General features: G+C 39.0%; 2 protein-coding genes and 1 long non-coding RNA gene across 3 annotated transcripts; 1 reads left to right on the top strand and 2 right to left on the bottom strand.

The window, feature by feature from the left end:
• Positions 1–1,957: 1,957 nt before the first annotated feature.
• On the bottom strand, positions 1,958–7,980 carry LOC108238697 (sodium-dependent neutral amino acid transporter B(0)AT1-like). Its single transcript, XM_017420959.3, has 12 exons — positions 7,767–7,980; positions 5,331–5,471; positions 5,119–5,256; positions 4,845–5,026; positions 4,348–4,458; positions 4,140–4,252; positions 3,920–4,048; positions 3,224–3,380; positions 2,945–3,149; positions 2,688–2,847; positions 2,418–2,580; positions 1,958–2,292 (listed from the first exon to the last, which is right to left on the bottom strand). The coding sequence occupies exons 1-12, from the start codon at positions 7,963–7,965 to the stop codon at positions 2,143–2,145; spliced, it is 1,848 nt and encodes a 615-aa protein (XP_017276448.1). The 5' UTR covers positions 7,966–7,980; the 3' UTR covers positions 1,958–2,142.
• Positions 7,981–9,488: 1,508 nt separating this feature from the next.
• Positions 9,489–18,128, bottom strand: LOC108238756 (sodium-dependent neutral amino acid transporter B(0)AT1). The gene is made up of 13 exons (XM_017421046.3): positions 18,006–18,128; positions 17,715–17,935; positions 17,097–17,237; positions 16,451–16,588; positions 16,183–16,364; positions 15,976–16,086; positions 14,170–14,282; positions 13,954–14,082; positions 13,722–13,878; positions 13,424–13,628; positions 13,172–13,331; positions 11,544–11,706; positions 9,489–11,383 (listed from the first exon to the last, which is right to left on the bottom strand). The coding sequence occupies exons 2-13, from the start codon at positions 17,911–17,913 to the stop codon at positions 11,174–11,176; spliced, it is 1,908 nt and encodes a 635-aa protein (XP_017276535.1). The 5' UTR covers positions 17,914–17,935; positions 18,006–18,128; the 3' UTR covers positions 9,489–11,173.
• A 928-nt stretch (positions 18,129–19,056) lies between these two features.
• On the top strand, positions 19,057–22,459 carry LOC112450674. The gene is made up of 3 exons (XR_003039355.2): positions 19,057–19,276; positions 21,272–21,393; positions 21,523–22,459. It is a non-coding gene; the product is annotated as an uncharacterized LOC112450674 (long non-coding RNA).
• Positions 22,460–23,360: the final 901 nt, after the last annotated feature.

The following is a 23,360-nucleotide window of genomic DNA, read 5'->3' as shown; positions in this document are numbered from 1 at the left end:
TGGTGATTTCAGTCACACAAATCTGAAGACCCCTCCCCAGGTTTCATAAAACTATGCACTTTAAAACAAGAAAGAATAAACATTAGATCAGGTCTACACAAACATTTCTGGAGCCTATAAAGCCCATCCCTCCCCCCACCTCGGACACTCAGACCATATATCGCTGTTCCTGACTCTAGCTTACAGGCCCCTCTTGTGCAGATTAAAACCACAGAACAAGTCAGTGCAGTGCTGTGCTGAGGAGGCCACATAATCCCTCCAAGACTGTTTTGAGAACATGTGGGAACTCTTTGAGCATCCAGACATTAAGCTCTACACCTCCTCCATGCTGTCATATATCAACTTCTGCATGGATAATGTAACCACAGGGAAACAGATCAAATGATTCCCCAATCAAAAACCTTGGTCCAACAGCAGCGTCAGATCACTGCTCTATGTCAGAGACGCAGCACTGAGGTCAGGAGACAGGGAGGCCTACAGGAGGGAAAGAGCAGACTGGAACAGAGGCATCAAGGCTGCTAAACCCAGATATACAGAGCAAATAGAAGCCAACTTCAGGGAAAACAACCCTCACTCCATGTGGCATGGCATTCAAAATATGACAGATTACAAACAATGCCCCAACATCCCTAACCCTACTGACACGTCTCTCAACTTAACACCTTCTTCTCTCACTTTGAGGAGGACTGGAGGTAGGCTGTTTGTTGACTTCAGCTCAGCTTACAACTCCATCAGCCTCAGCAGAGTGGTTAACAAACTGCAGATATTGCAGTTTAGAACCTCAACACATCAGGATGAGCACCTCCACATCCTCCATTATTGTCCTAACACTGTGTGCCTCAGGATTGTGTCCTCAGCCATATCTTGTTTGTGTTGTACACTCACGATTGTGTCACCACCCACAGCTCTAACACACACATCAGATCTGATGGAGATACAGCAGTCATGGGACTGATCTACAACAACAAGGCACCATACTGAGAGAAGGTTCAGACACTAGCATCCTCAACACCAGGAAAACCAAAAAATCATCTTTGGTTTTCGCTAGTTGAGGACCACGATACACACAGAACTGCAGATCAAGGGAAAGGCGGTGGAACGAAGTTACAGACTTCTAGTTCTTCCAACTTCACATCTCAGAGGACCTGGGCTGAACAATGAACACCACCCACATCATCAAAAAAGCCCAGCAGCATCTCTACTTTCTCAGAATGTTGAGGAGGAATAAACTTCTCCCACCTCTTCTGAAGAACTTTTACTGCTGCATAATAGAGTGTCCTGACATACGAGTGAATGGTGTGGAACGCCAGCTGCACCGCAGCAGAAATATAAAAGCTGTAGCAAGTCATTAAAACGGCTCAGTGGGCTGTCAGCTCCCCATTGCCACGCCTGGGCGAGATCTACTTGAGCCGCCTCCTCCGGCGGGCCACGAAGATCTGCAGTGACCCCACCCAGCCAGGATACTCCCTATTGACAAGCTTCCTCTTCGGCAGGCTCAGAACCAAGGAAGCCCAGACCATCAGACTCAAACACAGTTTCTTCCCCAGAGCTGTTAAGAGTCTGCTGGAGAAACAACAAACCACTCCCCTTGCATCCACTGTAGCTTGCACAGGAAGTGCTGCAAACAAAGTTTCATTGTAGCAGACATTGATACTAAAGCTTGTTAAGTTACAATCTTTACTTATTTGATTCTAAAGTCTGAAAAAACGGACTTATCAAATGCATGATTCTGAGTAAGACATCTGTATCATGTTTTTGAGGCATGCCTGCACATCCTGTTTGGAAAATAATATTCCCCTGTGCAAAGAAATAGCATAAAGAAATTAAAGGCCTAGTATTCCTTGAAGGAATTCCTATGGCCCTTTTGGTCCTAAATAAATATATATATATAGATATATATTAAATAAATATTGAGTCAGAAAAAAGAAATTGATAGAGATATCAGTTATTTATTGAAGAACATAAAAAAAAATTCTGTAGGTACTTTTTCTTTAGGGATCTATTTTACACTTAGATACACAAAAAAATTAAATAGAACAAACTCAAATTGGTTTTAATGCAGTATGTCCAGTAATCGTGCACTGAACTGTGCTAGAAAACATTTAACAAAGTTCAATACATGTGAATCCTTTCTTTTTTGTATTATTTTGAAAGTATTCTTCTGCACAAAACAAAGGCCAGTCTATGAAGTGCATAAAGGGGCATCGCCAAACTGGGAACTCCAGCCAAAAGAAAGATGACCGCAGTGATCCATGCAGGGTACTTTACTGACGCCAGAGCTGGAAACACCTCCTGTAACCATAAAACTGTATGATTAGTGTATTTGCAATGTTGTGGTGAAATGTTGATGATTACAACAAAGACAATTTAGTATTAGATAAAGGAAAAAGCAGACGATTCATGATTTGTGATCTTACAGAGTTGGGATCCCAGACTAAATAGGTGAGCGTCTTCTGAACCTGAGTCACCAAGTAGAAAACTAAGATGATCAAGACAATAAGAGGACTGACGGCCCTCCATGTAACCTGCCAGAAAATGGATGGCTTACGTCCAGTCATAAACTCTATGTCCTTATTAAATCTGCCACACAAGAGAGCATAAGATATAATGTGTTAGGCGATTACTGGTATAACTACAAGAGCTCAAAGACAATGTGTTGTTTTGGATACTTTTAATCGATCACTAACCTGTCAATGCCGTAGATGTAAACAACAGCTATCATCTCAAACAACCCAATGGTTAGTAGAGGAACCGATCCAGCAAAGGTATCAAAAAATGACACCCAATAAAGTCCTGACTGCTGCGCAAAGAGCAGGCAGATGATGAAAGACACCAAACAAGTTAGCCCTGAAACAGGCACACAAACCAACAAGAGAGATGTGTTAAAACCCAATCAAGAGAGATATGCTAAACACGTTTGACTAAAAGGTGAAAATCAGAATACCAGTGAGTACTTCATGGGGCCACTTTTTAGGGAATATTTTCAAGTCTTTCAGTGGGACCACCACTCCTTCTATGTTGCCGAACAGACTTGAGAGACCCAGGCAGAGAAGCATGACAAAAAGGAGGACAGACCAGATCGGGGAGCCGGGCATCTTGGTGATGGCCTCGGTGAAGACGATGAAAGCCAGACCGGTTCCCTCCACTCCCTGAACAAACAAGCAGACTACAGATTAGAGGGGGAAACAAAAAGGAATTCTGATAGACTTTCATAACAAGTCACCTCACTGAGAAGTTTGTCCATGTCACAGGTTCGGACGTCCAGTCCAAGAACAATGTCGGGATGGGACGTGTTCAGATGATTAAAGGCTGCATCGTAGTTGCTCGTGGTGATATTGCCCTCAGGAAGATCAAATGTATTCAGTAATTTCATGATGTTGCTGAAGATAAATCAATGTATCAAATTAAGACTTTTAGACTATTTTAATGATGTCAAATGACAGCTTTATTTTGTGTGTTAGTAGATCAACATAATACAGTTCTGATTACCCAATGGAAATCTTTCTAATGGCTATTTCAGATGAAACAGTTATTTCTCTTTTTAGCACACAAAAAAAATATATATAATTGAACTAGCTAGACTAATGTGTCCAAAAGGAGATGTCTGTTTGCTTAACCCAGGGAAAATTTAGCTAAAACAATAGCATTCAAAGTTGGACTTTTGTTTAGACAGGCTGATTTGACCAAACGAGTCTTTCAAAAAAGATTGGTTCTCAGAACGTATGTCTAGAAACTTATTTTCACCCACTTTTCACTCATCAAAATTGCTGTTATAATATTTTTCAAACGTGTGTGTATACAAGACAGCTCTTTTGTTTCCACACAGAAGAATGATGGCATTCAGAAAGTCTATGAACCTGTGTGAAGCCGAAATTTATAGTGTGACAATTTGCAACAGTTTGAAATAAACTGTACTCACTCACTGAAGCAGGTGTCATATTTCTCGGTGGCTCTGAAGCCAATAATGGTGTAGGTCACTGTGGCAGCATAGACTGAGGTGAGGCCAGTTACAACCGACAGGATCACAGCATCTTGAACACAGTTGTTGCTGAGAAAAGAAAAAAAAATCCAGTTCACTAACGCACTTTATTTTCTGTGAAAGCCAGCAAAGCAAAATTACACATCAACGAAACACCTACTGAACAGGGTTGTAGCTCGAGAAGGAGATCAGGCCTCCCCACGCCAAACCGAAAGCATAAAAGACCTGGGCACCAGCGTCCAGCCAAGTTGTTGGTTTAGTCAACTCATTCACCTGCAGGAGGGCCACAAAGAGAACAGAGTGATGTGGGATTTGTATTATGACATCTATTGATTGATTTTTTTTTGATAAAGCAATTTGAAACACACATCTGGTGTGAACAGAAACTTTATTCCACTCAGGGCACCTTTCAGGGTCAGTCCTCGGATAAGGAAGATGGCCAGCACTATGTAAGGAAGGATGGCTGTGACATAAACTGCCTGAAATCACAACAAAACAGTAAAATAATTGGTTACAAGAGTTATTAACATACAAAACTACAGTGGACTTGGCCTGACTTTCTTTTTACATCTATTGAAAATTGTCCATGTGCAATATAAACTAAAAGGATTACAATTTAAAAAACATCACCCCTTCCTACTATTTTCCAAATTTATTGGATTGAAATAGCTAATCTTTTACTTCCTTACACAGTTCAGACTACACAGCATTCCAAGAAAATAGTCCTCATTGTCAAGTCAATCATTTACAACAAAAAATGTCCAATTTTCTTATCTTTGATGTGCAACATCCTTCTTCTGAAACAATATTATGGATTTTGTTCCCTACTAACTCAAAGATTAAAAACAAAGCAAGTTATACAAACCTTGCCCGAAGTGCTGATTCCTCTAATGCAGCAGATAGCAACAATTGTCCAGGCTGCAAGTAGACACACCACTATAGGCCAATGGATCCCTCCAGACTCTGCTATGGAGGCAGAGCTATTCAGAGTCACTCTGTAAAAGAAATAATCCACAGTAGAGCTCCTTTGACACTCTGGAACAAATTCTGAACGAGGAAAAAAAAACAACATATATAATCAATAATGCTATTTAAGTACTCTGGTAGCATTGTGGACATTGAAATATGGAAATACGTACCTGTTTTGTTTTCATTAAGAGGGCACTGACTCCATGGCAAAGGGTCTTGGAAGGAGTTGAGGAGATACCACAAGATCCAGGCTATCAATGTGTTGTAATATAATCCAACCAAAAAGGACACCAGCATGGAGGCGATACCTTAGTGACAGCATTGATGAAATGTGAGATTACACTCACAGAAAGCAGGATACTAATATGACTGTTTTGCTCACCTATACCAGTCAGATAGGGGTTGATGGCCCTCCAGACTCCCACGCTGCCTTTCCTGAGACGTTGGCCGATGCCAAACTCCAGCAGCAGGAGAGGCATTCCTTCCAGCACCAATAAGATCAGGTAAGGAATCAAAAAGGCACCTGCAAAGTGTACCAGTAGGCTGTGACTTTATTTCTAGATTCAAACTTTCAAAAAAGTAAGAAAATGAATTACTAAAGTGGCATAACTTCCCACCTTTTATCCAGTCTGAATCTCAACAAAAGAGAAAAGTCTCTATCTCTATTGACTTGCTGTTGTAAAAGATAAGGAAAGTATCTTGTCTCAGAGGATTTCCAAATAAATGGTTTACGAAGTGGTTATTTGGAAAGTTATGAGTAGTTTGTACCTGCAGTAAACATTGGTCAGAACAATTAGGATTTGGAGAATCACAGATAAATTCTCCTTGAACAACCATTGCGTGGCCTATTCAATGGTGAATTTACATTATCTAAAACAACTTTGACAAGTTTGACTAAATGCTAAATAATGTATTTTTACACCCTGTCTCTATTGCATGAACTGAGCAACATGCATGTTGCAAAGAGAATATATTCAGCCCCAAATTTGCAGGGACTTTTGGTTTTCCTGCTTTCATTCCCATTCAGTCATAGACAATTGAGTCATTAGAACCATATAACATAAAGAAGGAAGTGCTGATTAGAGAGACAGAACAAGTCCTGGTGCTCTCAGGCTGATCACTGGTAGGATCTTCTCAACAACCAGTGCACACAATTAACTTAGCTTGGTTGAGAGAATACCAAGAATCAAAAAACATTTGTCTGAGAGTAAAAAAAAAATCCACACTGTGTTTAGTTTAGTTTTAAGTTTGGGTTGTTTTAGTTAATGGAAATATACTTTTGAATGGCTCACACTTAGAGTAGTAATTAGCTTGCCTTTGTTCTTATTCACCAAACTGAGATTGCTCTGACCGCTATCTACTGCAAGGAAAATACTGAGGTCAATGAAATCAGCTTCCTAAATCCAAAGACTGAGCCAATCTGGTGTCCATTACCAGTAATGGTCTGTGTGAAACATGTGAACTAGTGTGTGAAGCATAATCAGGCAGAGAAACCATGTAAAGTCAATAAAGGAGAATTTGTTTAAATCACTGTAAAATCTTTCAGTCACAAAGCTGTAACAAACCTTTTAGCCCTTTCTGTTTGTTGGATTTTAGATTGTACCTATCTATGACAGGAAGGAAGAATCCAGACAGCCACATGATGCAGATGTAGGCTAACACAAACGAAAAAAAAAAAAAAATCTCTTCAAAAGTTAGGGATCTCTCCTATACTATGGGGAAAAAAGCAACAACAAAATTTTGATATAAGGCTGGATCTTTCATTTACCTCACTGGATGTAAGGGCATACTTGCTTTTATCAGATTAAAGTTTCAATGCTGTAAATTAGGTCCAATAAAACTTAAAAGAATAATGTTGTTAATATCAGCCTCCAGATAAAGACATCATTGTGTTACTGCCATCCATGTGAACTTTTTTGGTGACTTGGGCCAGACCTTGTGATCCAAAGAGGCACTGAATCCATTAGATCAGGAACTTTCTGGAGTTGTATTTGTTGTAAGGATTTATATTCTGGTCACACTGGCACTGGGAAAACTCAATACAGCTTGGAAGGAAGACAGGGTTGGAATATGGCATGCTAATGTTTAAAAAAAGAACATGTGTGATACCAGTAATTACCAGCAGTCAGTCATTAACAACAATAAAGATAGTTCAGCACAACAGTATTAGGAAATGATTATGGCTATGGTTATAAATAAAGATAGCCATAAAGGTTTTATTGCATAGTGAGGTTTTGCTTGATAAAAACAAAATCTGATGTTTGGTTTTCTTCAGTATATTACAGAGTAAAGTCACATTAAAAACACAGGCTATTATTATAGCTTCAATTGGTCTGGACTTCAATTCTCTGGTTAAAAAGTCACAGAAATACAATGGATTATATCTCGAAAACAAGCCTTTGAAACAGTTTTCAAAGGTGTGCTCCCTTTGGCTCATTGCGCAGCCGGCTAAACCAATCACCCATTTAACATAAATCCATTTAAAGCCTCAAAGAAATGCAAATTTTACTTGGACTAAAAGCGAAATAGAGCTGAACTCAGAGTCTGTGTGTCATAAACCCAGGCGAAGGTTAGTGATTACCTCACCAAAACTAGTACTCTTGAGAATCATTAATCTGACTGGATGGTACATTTATAAACTGCTTCTTGAAGCAATGAATGAGTGATGTATTTAACTTCTTTGACATTTTTTTTGGACATTTTCAAACATTTCAGAGACTGAAGCACATTAAATCTGCTTTAAATTTCTGCAAGAATGCATTATTGTGACCACATATTTGCATTAGGAATCTACTATTTTATGTCTGTCTCAGCTTACCTCCTCCGTGACTTTGACACAAGTACGGGAATCGCCACACATTACCAAGACCAATGCAGAAGCCTACACAGGTTAGTATGTACTGGGCTTTGTTGTCCCACTGAGGCCTCTCTCCTGCCTCCTCCTTTTCTTTTCTCTCCAGTTCTTCATAGTCGGGGATCCGAAGCTCCAGTCCCGGGTTAGGAAACACCAGCCTCATGGCGACAACATGCACGCTCAAGGATAGATGTAGTGTCAGCTACTGCCTAACTACAGTGAGGAGTTCGTGTGCACACATGTGAACATCCACATGTAAAGCCTTCGCCAATCAAATTTATGATCTTTTAGTACTTTGGTCCATGCAACAGATTAACCAGGGAATTATCTGTATCTCCTCAAGACTGTGTCTGTGTTGTAATCTTTTATTAATTACAAATGATTAAAAAGTTTGCTAAAAGTAAAAATGACGATTTAAATTGAATTTATGAAAACATAATGTGTGTTGCCAATTAATGTTTTGAAAAGTACGGCGATCATTTCGTTGTATCTTTGTATAATTTAGTTCTTTGTTTAAGATTATATTAAGAGTCATGCTTTTGCAGTGATAACAGCCTGTTGACCTAAAAAAACAATGGGCGAAACATCTCTGCCTCCTATTATTGTTCAAAACTGAAGCCATAATATCTGGTTTACAGGCACTAGCACATTGTGTTTTTAAAACCAGAGTTTGTGTAATGGGGATGGGGGGCTGAAAGTCACACCTTGACATAGAATCATTGTCTTATCATTATAAGCATGTAAAACGGCAGATGTCCCATACGTCCACATGCTCTTAAACTTCTACTGCAGCCAGCCTACAGGGGGCGCTTGTGCAGTTTTGGCTTCAACTTCTGCATTACCTGCCTGTGTCTAGTTATCAATATATGTGACCAGTGCTGGAAAATGAGTCAGAACGACTACAGGCTGCAGTGCAAAAAACATGAAAACTTAGGTTTTTGCCATAGTTGATATTTACATAAAAATCCAGCAATCCCAGTAACAAAAATAGCATATAATCTTCCTAATCTACCTTTAAATCACAGTTTTCTAACAGTAATATCTTATTAATATGTTCGGTATCATTGTGAAGCTTAGGTGTTCCTCTTTTTAAATAAAAGGCTGGAATTCCCATTGACCAGTATTGGTTCCATTCTAGACCAATAAAAATCAAGTTGTCCAACTGGCACTCTCACAAACTAAACCCATTTGTTGACAAGTAATTGATTTTAAACAAACTGTGTCTCATTTTGAAGCGTTTGAGATGGAGAATTTGAAAATAATAATAACTCGATATTGAAATATTTGTCATTGTGACTCATTTTGCCAGCATGGAGTCAAACACGGCAGCAACATGTTTCCTGATGGATGCAGTACAGAACTATGTGTGCCGCAGATTTCATGAGAAACAATCAGACATGTGAGAAAAAAGAAGTTTATTACTGCCACTATCACCACGGTTTATGAGAAAGGCAGCCTTTTTGGACTTTCAGATCAGGGTTGGTCAGCAATCTCTGTCTCTTCAAGAAGGAATTTTGACTTCCGGGGTCATCTTCACCGATGTAATATAGGATGAGCAGCAAATTGTCCAGAATTTTAAAGGTGCAGAGAGGATGTTAGTGATGAGAAATTTTTTGCGTCATTGCACTAAAGTGGTAAATTGGGGTGTAGTCACTCAAAGAAGCTCGGAAAAAAATAAGACAGGAGCGCCAAATATTTGTTTTTAATGAGATAACTCCACTTTGTTTAGGTCACTAAACACTCACTACGTGACTTCCTATAAGAAATGAGTCACATATACACAGGAGTAAAAAATACAAGTGTGTTCATCTTCATCGTAATATTAACCACACAGACCATTTTCTCTGTGCCCGAGCTGCAAACTAACAAAGTTCACAGCTGATTCCTCCTCCATCTGTAATACGTAGAGACATAACGATAGACTGAAAAAGTCTGCTGTTATCCGTAGTACAATAAAACCAGCTATGAGAAGTTTAACTGTGAAGTTATGTAGTGGTACTTTGTACTCTTCACAGAAAACATACGTATTACACATATACTGCTTCCACAAAACTGCCTACTCTTTCTACAGCGTAAACTCTTTAAGGACACTTCTCCGGTTTCTTTTGCGGACTGTATTCGTCATCATCCCGACTGCCTGGCAGTTTTTAATGGGATTTTCAAAACTTAACATCGTCATTTAATGTGAATGCCCAAAGGTTAACCTGAGTCAACTCCAACATGTAATTGAAGATCACAAACTGTCAGCTAAAAACTTGGAGTCTCATAAATTGTCATACCTTAGTTAAAAAGATATGATAACTCTGTAAATTAAATATTGGACTGAAAATAACACTGTAAATAAATGTGAATTAAAACGTAAGAAAATACAGTCAAGTTACATAATTTGGTGTTGAGCTATCACTTGTTCAATAGGCAGCAATCCATCAAATCTACTTAAAACCATTGAACTCCGTTAACAGAAACAGTGAATGTACTGTAGCTCTCAGAACATGGAGGTCACCGCTCTGATTGGGTAGTTTATGTTAATATGTAGCTTTCAGGCTTAGCCCAGCTTATAAACACACAGACTTCTTGGAGTTTCACTTTGTGATGGAGCACAGAGGTGTGACTGGATAATAATTTTAACCAAAGAAAGAATGAAAACAGGTATATCTTAAATAAGCTTACTATTCTTCACAGGCCAATAGTTTTTTTCTCTACATTATGGTTCACATTTACAGGCACTGTTGGAACAGTTTGATGTAAAAAAAAGAAAAGATAATAGTTTTTTTTTTATACAGTCTAACACTGTCAAATGCTTTTTTATAAACCTTTATGCTGCTGTCAGTTTTGTCACTGTTATTCTGGCAGAAGTATGGTAATATTCCAGCACCGGCTGCACCAGAAGTGCTACATCTAGCTGCTGCTGATACCATCTGTGCTTGCTAATAACCATAGAAATCTATGTAAACAACCATGTAAGTCAAAACTAATGGCAATGGAAAGGTTTATGAAATCGGGTTCACATGAACTCCATAAAGTTTTTAGACTGGAGTTGTTTCAGGACAGCAGCGATCCACTCTAGTCTTGGCCACGCTCCCATTAGCCATTAGCTCATCAGTCCAGTAAAAATTTCAATTTGTCCAAACTGAGGCCATTTAAAGGAGCTTTCTACAATGGGTAAGAAGGAATATCACAATAGCAAGGGTGTTGTTTTATTGTTCTGTATTTCAGAAACTTTCACTGAAAACACCCCAAAACTGACTTCTGCCTTTAAAAGTCAGTGGCTACTGGAGTTTTCTTTTATCACCACCCAGCAAAAGAAAAAGAAAAAGCTTAAATTATAACAAGTCCAGTCACATTAAATAATCATAGAAAGCAAAATGTATTTAAAACTTCATCTTTTCATTCATTTGTATTTTGGCAGAGATAGTGTCCAATGAGCCGTCACTGTATTTCTCCTTCTTGCAGCATGCGTTCTTTAGGAATTTGAAGAGGGCAAACAGGGGTATGGTTAAACAGGGAACTCCAGCCAGGATGAAGATGATGACATAAATCCAGGAGGGGTAGGGGCGCTCATCCAGGGTGGGGAAGGTTGCCTACAATCAGGATATAAAGAAGACATTCAGAATTCACTTCAACACAGCAAGTATTAGAAACCCAAACCCACTTCTAATTGATAAAAGAAAGGAGCCGGGGTGAATATCTCTTCGGCGCCTAAATGTCAAAACATTTTAGGGTTATGAATGCCACACTCACCGACTCCATGTCCCAGACCAGATAGGTGAATTTCTTTGTGACTTGGGTAATGAAGTAGAAGATCAAGATGAAGACCATGATGAGAGGGCTGATCACTCTCCATGTCGCCTGCCAGAAGATGTTGGGTTTGTGGCCAATCATAAACTTAATGTCGTCGTTAAACCTGGTCCAAAGCAATAAGAAGGAGATGTAATGAGCTGAGTGTAGAAGAAACGGCCTTGTAGTTTGACCAGTCACAAAACCAACAGTGAACACAATTAATATATAAAGATATCATAATGGGATATTTTGGAAATTCTGCACATTAGCAGCATAACTACAGTGTTGGTTGTAGATAGTTATTAAATCCATGTTATTGCCTTCATAAACAACATTATTTAATTTCTGAAACAACAGAACAAACTTCACATTCTGTTCACTGCCTCTCTGCACCACAAGACACATTCTGTACTTCTTTATCTCTCTTGTGATGACTCCAACAGCTTATCTCTACTCCAAGGTCAGGATATGATAATGGGAGATTTCCTGCTTTGTTTAAAGTCTTTGAAGATTTGCTGTGTGCCTCAATGAACAGCAGAATCCAGGACTCGCTGGTACTTGTCCCCACTTTTATGATAATATGAAGATTTCTGCTCAGTTTAAAAATCCATCTTTAGTCACATTTAATTCCAAACAAATTAAGACGTCCTATGAAAAGGGCAAAATGTAAAATTTGTTATCTTTGTAATTTAGGTGGGTACATAACAGCTTATGAACTCAGTGAAATTAAACCTGTGACTTATGACATTATAAACATCCATGGCCGACCACTAGTTTTTAGCACTTTAAGCTGCTAGCTCTGCTGCATATTTCACAAAGGATTCAAGAACTTGATTATCTGTGCATGATAGAAACTGTTGCTCATATTGCCCTTCTTTATCCAAAATGTTCAGAACATTTGATGAACCACAGAGTCCCTGTCTACACCACACTGCATATTTTTAAGAATGGAGATGCGTTTGCTAAACAGAATTTGGGGTGAGAAAGACGAAGACCTAAAACCCTTTTTGGTGTTTCCAAGTGGATTCAAAATACAGAGATTTTCAGAAACCATGTCACCACAGTTTTGTGCCTGCTCACTATCACTTTGTTTCCTGGAAACCAAAACAACAATGGAGCCAGATTTTACTGGTTTTTCTGGTCTCTTTCTCATTTTATCTTGATCTTGTCATTGTTTAACTTCAATTGTGTGCTGAAATAGTTAATAACTGAGAGGAAACTGTAAATGGATTTAAAAATGAGTTCCAACTTTTTTGGGAACATAAACCTTGGCTAAGCAAAGCAGGTTCTTTTTCTTGATGACACCAATGTGGACGTTCTTCCCACTTAGTGGCGCCACATGAGTAAAAGTATTTTTGTTAGAATAATGTGGACAGCATTTCTAACATAAACACTATTTGAGGTAGTGTAAACGAGGACCCAAATCAAATCACTCAGACCACATTTAAAGGAGGTATGAGCTGCTTTTTGTGCTTTTTACAATAAAACTGAAAAAACTAGGTTGTTCTTGAAGATCGGTAATACTGAAGGCTTCGTGATTAGTTGTACAAAATACTGTTTCCAAAATCTGTAGCCTCCAAGTGACTCACCTATCTACACCATAGATGTAGATGACTGCAATCATTTCACAGAATCCAATGACCAGAAGGGGAATAGACCCTGCAAAGTTGTCAAAAAGAGCCAGCCAGTAGTTTCCAGAGCGTAGAGCAAATATGAGCCCAAGAGCAAGAGAAACTATGCATGTGAGACCTGAAAACACAAAACAAACAAGTGGTTACGATCTCTTCCCAAATTCTGATGTGGATAATATCTGAATCAATCAAAAGCAAAAGAAAAAGTACCACTAAAGACTTCTTTGGGCCAGGTCCTGGGCAGCAGTCTAAGATCTTGTAAAGGAACAACGACTCCCTCGATGCTCCCAAACATAGTTGAGAGGCCGAGACAGAAGAGCATGATGAAGAAGAGGACGGCCCAGAGAGGAGAAACTGGCATCTTGATGATGGCTTCTGTGAACACAATGAAGGCCAGCCCTGTTCCCTCCACACCCTGAAGAACAGACCACACATTTCAGACGATGACTCTATGATAGGGATTTTTCTTTGTAAAAAAAGAAGAAAAAAAGTAAAACATTTTACTGACCTGACTCAAAAAGAACTGCATGTCACAGGTCTGTAAATTCAATCCTTGGATAACATCTGGGCTTGTTTGGTTCAGGTGGGTCAGAACCTGGTTGTAGTTGCTCTGTGTGATGTTGTTTTCAGGGTAGTTAAAAGCATTCATCAATTTTAAGATATTGCTGTAAGAAAAAAAAATCAGTTAGCTTAAATCTGGTCCTATGCAGTGAAATTTTGCTTTAAAATCTAAAACTCACTCTCCCATGCAGTCATCAAAATTCTGAGTGGCTCTGAAGCCAATAATTGAGTAGATAACTGTTGCAGAGTACACAGAGGTGCAGCCATTGATGATGGAGATGATAACAGCGTCCTGCTCACAGTTGTTACTGAAAGAACGATTTAAACAGATATTTGGTGATGTGGGCTACAGCTCAGAGACCCTCTACGATTGTGGAGCTAAGATGTTTACTCACTGAACAGAGTTGTAGCTGGAGAAGGAGATGAGACCTCCAAACGCCACGGAGAAAGAGTAGAACACCTGAGCTCCTGCATCCAACCAGGTTGATGGATTCATTAATTCATTTACCTGGAAGAAATTAATTAAACTTCTTAGTAAAGCTGATCTTTCCTTTCTGCTGAATGTTGTGACAGTAAACACTGTCATCTGTCATCTGTCATTACTATCGGTAGGTTACACCGGGATTGTACCTGTGTTTTATTTTATCTTCAACTGTCCAGGAGACACAAAGACAACAGACAGAATTAGATCTAAAGCTTTTTGTGTTTAGGCTTACTAAATGACCCTAGGTGCGTTCATTTTTAATAATAAGTAAGGACATAAACTCTATTTGTAACTCTCACTCAGATTTTATCAGTATAGTGGCAAAGGTTTATAGCAGACACCTTTATAAATGTTTTACTTTTGTTCTCACGTGGCAGTTATCTCATGCTTCCACTAACCTTAGCACTCTTTATGTTCAGATTACAGGCATTTCTGAAAATACACTTAGGTCTTTGTTAAATAAGATTATTACTTCTTTTAAAGGCATTCTGGAAGCATGATGTTAAAGGGGACAATTGTATCTCCACTACAAACTCATCAGCATACAGTAAATCTGATGTATTAATATTATCTATTATCAATCACCCATATATATGTGTTAATCTCTAAAACTTTAGCCATTTTGTGAAGTTATCACAAAGATGCGTTCTGTTTGAAATTTAAAGTCAGATTTTCCAAATTCCTAAACTGAAAATTCAATTGGGTTGCTTGAAGTTGGTTTTCCAACTCTGAATGTCAGAAAAACTCGGACCAATGGTGATAGCCGCCACATTAGATTATTATTAGCACTTTTATCAGAGTCTATGACTCTAATCTGTTGCACAGTTATTAGGGCTACCACCCATACACTTAACTCAAAACATAGCCTAATCTGTTATCAGCTTGACAGTAATAGCTCCCTAGCCTCTGAGCACATGTGACGGGTAAATCACGTGGGCTCCCCGACCTGCAACTAAAACCAGGTCAACTCAGGTGTGATGTCTTTTCCAGCTCGGAGTTATGGTAGCAAGGCAAATAAAATACATAAGGACTAAAGAAAGACAAAAATAACAATATTAGCTATGTCATAGATAACTCATTAAACAAAATAGTTTACATGGCCTACAATAGAGTTTTGTACAGAAAATAGGCTGTGATTTTAGGAAATTGGTGCAACCACATGGTTTGGTGGTTGCTCAGACTTCAGTGAGACTGCAACAAAAGATTTCTAGTAAACAGTCGCAGCCCAGTGAGATCCTACACTGAAAGCATGTGAAGAATTGTAGCTAAAGCTCCTCAGTGACTGTCTTTGTATTCATTCTAATACCGTAAGTAGCAAAAATATCAATAAGAGAGTTTGTGTGGGCAAACAGCTCATTTCAGCATGCTCACTCAACCTAAATGCTTTGTAAGAATAACTGGAACAATCATACATTGTCTTGATCTTTAAAAGTCTTTAAAAGACTTTTAGATGGAAAGCTGCAGAAATTTGTATTCTGGCGTCACCTTTCTAAAATCTCTAGAATACTTAGAGATTGCAGTATTGTGAGAAGAAACTATTAGCGCAACTAGACTACATTTCTGGAATAGCTGCATCATAACATGGGAGTGAAAACTAGAATGTGCAACATCAACTTCATAGCAAGAAAACAAATAAACAGACTTTCCAAAAAATAAAATAAAATAAAAAGGCCAAACTTATACTGGGGCATCTCTGGTATTCAGCAACAATGCTTACATCTGGTGTGAAGAGGAACTTAATTCCTTCTGTGGAGCCTTTGAGAGTCAATCCCCTGATGAGGAAGATGGTGAGGACGACATACGGCAGAGTGGAGGTGATGTACACAGCCTTAGAAAAGAACGATTGGCACGTAAATCACATATATTTGAACAAACTCACATACAGTATCATGAGGAGTTCTCAGATGTGATATGACTTTCATACCTTGCCAGTTGTCTCAATGCCCCGGATGCAGCAGATGTACAGCAAAGTCCAGGCAGCTATGAGTGACAGAACCATCCACCACTGCAGACCTCCAGACTCGTCAATAGCTTCTGAAGTGTTCAGAGTTTCTCGGTACCAGAAGTAGTCAGTAGTGGAGCTTCGTGCGCACTCCTCCACCAACCCTTAAGAGGACAGATGAAATTCGGGATCAGGTAAATCAGAACCAAAATGGCAAATGGTTTGCTTAATGTGCCTCCCATTTTCTTACCAGTTTTGTTAGCATTGAGGGGACAGTGACTCCAGGGCAGAGGATCTTGGAAGGAGTTGAAGAGATACCACATGATCCAGGCCATAATGGTATTGTAGTACAAACCAACCAGAAACGACACAAGCATGGATGCAATGCCTGCAACAGTGTGGATAAAAATGTGTTAAAACACACACACAATGGCATCATCAAGAAGTATAATGTTTACCCCGTTTGGCACTTTGGTCTAATGTGCTAAATTGGGCATTCTTAGGGTGAAGGTTTAAATGTGAAGCTAATCAGTTTTTTGTCAAAAACAGCAACAGTTCACTCCCCACCACCACCACCACCACCCACCCATCCAACACTGTACAGGCACTGGTGCTTAAAAAAAATCACTTCCATGTTTTACATGGAATATGATAAGGTTTTACATGAGCCTATATGTAGGCAGTTCTTAAAAGAATTATTTGACAAGATGCATCATTTTGAAATAAAAGTGGCTGTGGTTGTGCTACAGTATGATTGTAGGGTTATTTATATTCTGTAAATCATGTGTACAACAGGCCAACTAACTTACTGTCATCCCTAAAGGCAGAACCAGAAATAAACAAATATGCAGGAAAAACAGCCCAATCAAGGAGCACATGGTTCTTTGAATACACACCGATTCCGGTCAGGTAGGGGTTGATTGATCTCCACACGCCCAAGCTGCCCTTCCTCAGGCGCTGGCCAATGGCAAACTCTAAGTGCAGCAGCGGGATTCCCTCCAGAACCAACAGGATAAGAAACGGAATCATAAACGCTCCTGGAAACGAAACATTCACTTTTTAATGAGTTTGCAAAGCAGCTTGACTCTCTTTCTTCTGCTCTTTAACAACAAAAAGTCAATATTTGCAGTTGCACACACACACGCAGTGCTCCCACAAAGCTGCTCGTAAACTGTGAAAATGCACCTTTTACAAGCTATAACATCTGCTTTATACATCAACATTCACTTTTTCAAGGCGAGAACATTTGAAGCATGGAAATTAGAAGGATTCTGGTTGATTAAATATATTTTAAATAAATAAATCTTCTTTTTGTAAACTTGAAAATCAGTTTTATGAGTGAAATGATACTGACAGTCTGCGCACTTTGCTACAATTTAAGATTTTTTTACACAGAGGAAAACATCCAAACTTGACTAGTGTTTCATCTTAAAATGCAAGAAAGTTTTAACTTGCCCATGAAAACGAAATAAGAACACATTAAGCTAAGATCTGGTACAGGCATCCTTGCATACCTCCTCCATGGCTCTGACACAGGTATGGGAACCTCCAGACGTTACCAAGTCCCACACAGAAGCCCACACAGGTGAGGAGATACTGGGCTTTGTTGTCCCACTGGGGTCTGTCCCCAGCCTCCTCCGTCTCCATCTTTTCCAGGTCTTCATGAGAAGGGATTCTGTCATCCAGTCCAGGGTTTGGTAGCTTCAGTTTCATAGTGGCTCTCTTTTGTTTTTCACTGGACACAGAATTTACAAATGTAGCCGCCGAGTTTCCCGTTGAGAAAACTGTAATAGTTCTTTGCAAACCTTTGAGCGGCTACGTGTTTTCCGAGTCACCTCCTCTGTTACCAACTCCCTGAGTCTCACCCTCCTCTCCCTCTTTGTCCTCTACCCCTTCTGTGTCCAGGAAAGGGTCACAGAAGTTTTTTACTGCAACATCTGGCAGCTGAGCCGCAGTAATCAGTAGCTTATTACTGTCTGTCTTACATTATGTAACGTCAGCAGGTTGAAACGAGAAAAGGCGCAACCTCGTTTATAATGGTTAATGCATCACAGAAGATGCTGTCACCTATGGTTTCCCTGTGATGAGTTTGCTGTTTAACAGTTTGCAAAAATTAAATATTGACATTTAACAATGGGAAATCTGACCAAAAAATGAGAGGTCTTTAATTTGGGGGCACAATTGTCGAAAATAAAATTAGAAAACGATATTATATTGCATCATGTGTTGAATTTAAGATATTGTTGCAAATTTAAAGCACCAAACTGTTGGAAATGTGCATTTTTTTCTCACTTTGTTTGCTAGAAAGGCAATAAACTAAAGTGAGATGCACCTTATTGCTTTTCTTTCCAGTATTATCAACAATTGAGTATGTATAAACCTTATCAGTTTCTCCTTCGGTTGCAATAATTAACCAGATACACACCTCTCATTTACTGAGAGGCGTGTTAGCACTCTAAATCCATCAAAATGTCCATAACACCACATGTTAATGTTGCGACCACAGATGTTAGGTTTGTAACCAGTACATTTAGATTTTGTCACAGGGGTTGAACTCAGCAACTAGATCTTTGGGTTTCTCGATTTTATGTCCCAGGACCATGATGATCATATACAGTATGTTTATTGTTTACACAGATACATAAGCACGTGCTGATGGTCAGTGGTTCCCAACCCTGGTCCTCGAGGAACGCTATCCTGCGTGTTTTAGTTGTTTCTCTGCTCTTCAGCATGTCTTCAAGTTCCGCAGAAGCCTGTTAATCACCCAGTCATTTAGATCAGGTGTGTGAAAGCAGGGAAACACCTAAAACATGCAGGATAGTGTTCCTCAAGAAACATAGTTGGGAATCACTGCTCTAGATCCAGACATATTTGGATCCTCATGCAATAATATTTGTTTTAACAGATTATTTAAAACCATTCAAGCTACATGGTGGTTTTCAAAAAAACATGCTTGCTGGGTTGACTGGAAATTCTAATTTGGCCTTAGTTGAGAGTGTGTTTGAGGTTATTGGTCTCCTGTATCTCTGTGCTGGCCCTGTGATGGAGCTGGAACCTGTCCTGTAAATGCAAGTGGGTGAGTGAAACATATTCGAGCTACAGTTATGTGAGTTCTTAAAGTGTCGATTAACAACACTGGTGTGAGGGTATTTATGTCCCAAGTTAGGGAATAGATAAGAAACTTGAAAATTCCTCAAGAAACTTTGAAAAGTCCCAAATCAGCTACAGCCCAAAAGTTTCTTCTGTACAGCCAAGTAGTAATTTGTGACTTACTTTTGTAATATTCTAACCTAAGTGTGTATATAATCTCTATTTTGAAACTCCAGGTGTTTGCCCTTTATTTTGGAGGATTTAAAACGCTAAAATCTGGAGTAGCTTTTGTTCATTTATTTATTTAGCCTAAAAGTTCCAATCTTCACAAAACTGCTCAGATTTACACAGGATTTATGTGGTCAGCCATGATCAAATGATAAAAGTAAGCAGAACCTGCTGTATAATTTAATGTCAGTGACAACAGAATCTGCAGAGACACTGGTTGTCACGGTGATTCCCACCTTTACTGGAGCGCAGACGGAGGAGGGGGAGCACACAGCACCACTCTTTATCAGACTTCAGGCAGACAGAAACGCACACTGGAAGTTAAGCAACAAACAAACCTGTTGGTTGTCATATAAAAACTAAATAGCTGAACTGTGAGTGACAAAAACCTTCTGGTAAATTTTTATTGATCTGCAGTGCATTGTGCAGAAGAAATAACAGGTCGTTTGCAAAACCTTTGGAAAGTTTCGATATCACCGCGCTCTAAGTTGAGCATTTCCTGGTAAAACCTTCTAAAAACATAAACTGTGATTGTGTAAAAATTGTAAATGACATCAAAATCCCAGTTCGGTCATAAAAAGCCCAACTTCCGGTGACCCGTTTAAACTTTGAACGATGGTTTTACTGTGAAACATGTCTGAGCTTTAGAGCTTCAAAGAGGTCTGGGATTTCTCTTTTGTTAACCTGTTATTGTCCATTTTCTGTTATGTTTTTGTAGATTTTGTCTATACTGCACAATGTTCCAGTTACCAGTTGAGCTGCACATTTTTGATGGGTTTTATGTCTGACATTTCTGAAGCTGTGGGAGGAGTAGCCATCTGAAAACTGTGACAGAAACTAAAAAAATAATTGCAGAATATTAATTAGGGCACTTTAATACCGTCAACTATAGCTCTTTATTGTGTCAAACTCCCGATAAAGACCCAAATTTTATTAGCCAATAAAAAAAAAGCATGCATGGCTGCTGAAGAGTGATGAAAGAAGTGTGAACTAAATAACTATTAGGAAAATTATACAAATATTTAGGAGAAAGCCACCAGCACAAAGATATATCTTCTTTATTGCGACGCTAATTGCAGTTGGCTGTTAGACGTAGGAAAGAGAGTTGGGAATCAAATCTAAATTTCTTACAGGGATTGATAAGAAATGACTCGATACTGGGTAACCACTGGGGAAAACAACAAGTAGAGTTATCATCAGTCATTAGCACACCTGAGCAGGTCTTGTCAGGGCAGCTACATACGCAGGTTGTTCTGCTAATCTGTATGGGAGATTAGCTCATTTCAATCAGCTGTAAATAAGTAGTCTTTATCTATCAAACAAACAAAACAAAATAAAAACAACTCACGGCGAACAGGAACGGATATGATATTGTCCTGCCAAAGGTCTACCACATTCCTCAAAATAGTTTCATTAAAATATTTTCAGTATTTGTTTACGGAGCTACATAAAGAGCATACGCCAAGCATACGAGGAAGTACTGAACTACTGCTTAGAGATGGATAGGAGGGGACATAACAAAAACAGCTAAGGATTCAACACTGTTAAAGAAGTATATGAGAACACTACCTAAGTTAAATGAAATACTGCTTCTGCCATCAAAACTTTAAACATATTTTCACCTCTACAACGGAAAAACTATTTGTAATTTCTTTCCTGTATAAAGCCACCGAGACATTTAGGCTCCATCTACGCCACTACACGACACTACGGGAATGTTGTTTTCTTCATTTAAATTTTTTCTGTCTAACAGATACGCTAATATACCCATGCAGCACCACGAGGTGGCGAGAATGTCCACATTAACGAAATATCATGATACAGAGAAAGAAGCTTGGATGACGGTTTTCCAAAAGCAATTGCAGCTGTTTTTAGGTGGGTTCCCTTTTCACCATTTCCTCTTCAGTTATTAGCCACAATCAGCGTTTTACGGCGGATCAGAATAAAGTGAAACAGACAAAGATTCACCTGTTAAAATGAATCTATTGTTGTTTGTGTTTCTAGGGCACAGAGTGATAGCGGAGGGTGCACTGCTACGTCACTGTTTCTGGAAAACTGTATCTCCTGTCTACACGGATTTGCCACAGAGTTTTAGAAAACTCCACTTTGGAAAGCGTCTTCAAAAATATCTGTTTTTATTTCATCAAAAACTCCATTTGTGTGTAGACAAGCAGATAAAACAGCGCAAAATTGCCATTTTTAAAAAAATACCCGGAGTACTTTAGACAGGGTCTCATATTCTTTAGCTTCTATATTTACTTATTAGGGTTCATTTTTGCTCACTTTTATCTGTTTGTCTTTAAAAGAAACGGTGTCAGCTAGCTAAAACAGATTCAATAATATGCCAAGTGAGGAAATGAAGCAAGCGGAGGTTTATTGTCTTTATTGTCACACATAATGCTGCAGGTGGCTCAAGGTTGAGGCTTAAAGTTCATTCTGTTGTCACAAAGTGAACTTTAGTTAGATAGGTGAGATCTAAACGCTGATATGGCAACTCTTAGTGACGCATCAAATTATGGTGCTCGTAAATGACTTTAACCTCGTGTACCTTTCTGAAATCTGCCTTTAGGAAAGAGGCGGCGATCACTTTAAGGACCTGACTGTTCTGTCAGTGGACTCTCATAAAAAATGCTAAATTTGAACTGGTTACTGTAATATTTTGACCTTGTTATCTGTGCAAGTAAGACTAATGGGAAATAACTTCCACTGTCACGATGACAAACATTTGCACCCCATCTCAGGAGACGTTTTTGATAATCTCACACCATTATCAGCTCATAAATCATTGGTTATGGCCAGACTTTCCGTCAGAATTGAACGTAGCCACCACAACACCATCCGCTGACTGGGTTTAAAGCCTTGACTTGAACATTTGGACAGCTGCCACCTGGATGTCTTGTTATAGACACATTGTTCTTTGTGGTGTTTCAGTGACTGTCATTTGCTGGGAAATGATCTAAAATGCTGATAACTTGTCCTGTCTTCAGCAGCGTTTCTCTGCTTTTATTCCAGTAAATTTCTCCCTCGTGTCAGTGTAAAATCACGGGTGGTGACTGTTCTGTTATTCTTCTTATTCAGCTGGAGGCTTGCCACTCAGTCCCGTGTGTGTGTGTGTGTTAGATTGACTGAGTTGTAGCCATTTTTGTGTTTCCTAAGGCTGATTAGCCGTGGCAGCCGTCTTGAATTGTGTTGACTCCAAAAGTTGTTGAGATGCATCAAGTCGTAGCCGGCCCGGTGCATAAGAAACACAAGCAACTGCTTAGGATCCTCAGGCCAGCAGGGGCCCCCCAAGAACACCTAACAACCTGGAAAAGACAATTAGACACACGGTCCAATCTACATTAGCTGTAATAATATAAAAGAAAATCGACATAGTTTGATATTTATGTTAACACATCAATGATTTAATACAACTAATGTCTTATTTTTCTGCCACTAAAGAGGTAATTGATCATTTTTTTGTGTCTACCTAAACAACATCCCTGTGACTTCATCAAACCTTTTCTCTACGATCAGTCAATTTAAGGAAATAATTGTTTGCTCGCTGCATTAAACAGTCCTGCGTGGACAATATAAAGAGTTGTTTGTGGTGTTGTGCTGCCAAGCAGGCAATGGGCTTAATTGAAATGGGCCCACAAAATAAAATCCTGCCTATTCCTGCCCATCAAAACCTGCATCTTTACCTTCAGAGAGTTTCTTTAAAACCCGTCCAGTGTTTTATGAAACACACAGGCTCTAACATGATTGCACACAGCCATAAAAGGCAAGCATCCATTAGTTTAATTTAGAATTAACTCATGTTAATCTGGTGTTTTTAGTTTCAAACCCTGTTTTTTTTTTCA

The sequence above is a fragment of the Kryptolebias marmoratus genome, linkage group LG5 (genome assembly GCF_001649575.2).
Source record: "Kryptolebias marmoratus isolate JLee-2015 linkage group LG5, ASM164957v2, whole genome shotgun sequence".
Classification (NCBI taxonomy): domain Eukaryota; kingdom Metazoa; phylum Chordata; class Actinopteri; order Cyprinodontiformes; family Rivulidae; genus Kryptolebias; species Kryptolebias marmoratus.
This window is presented reverse-complemented; position numbering and strand designations above follow the sequence as displayed.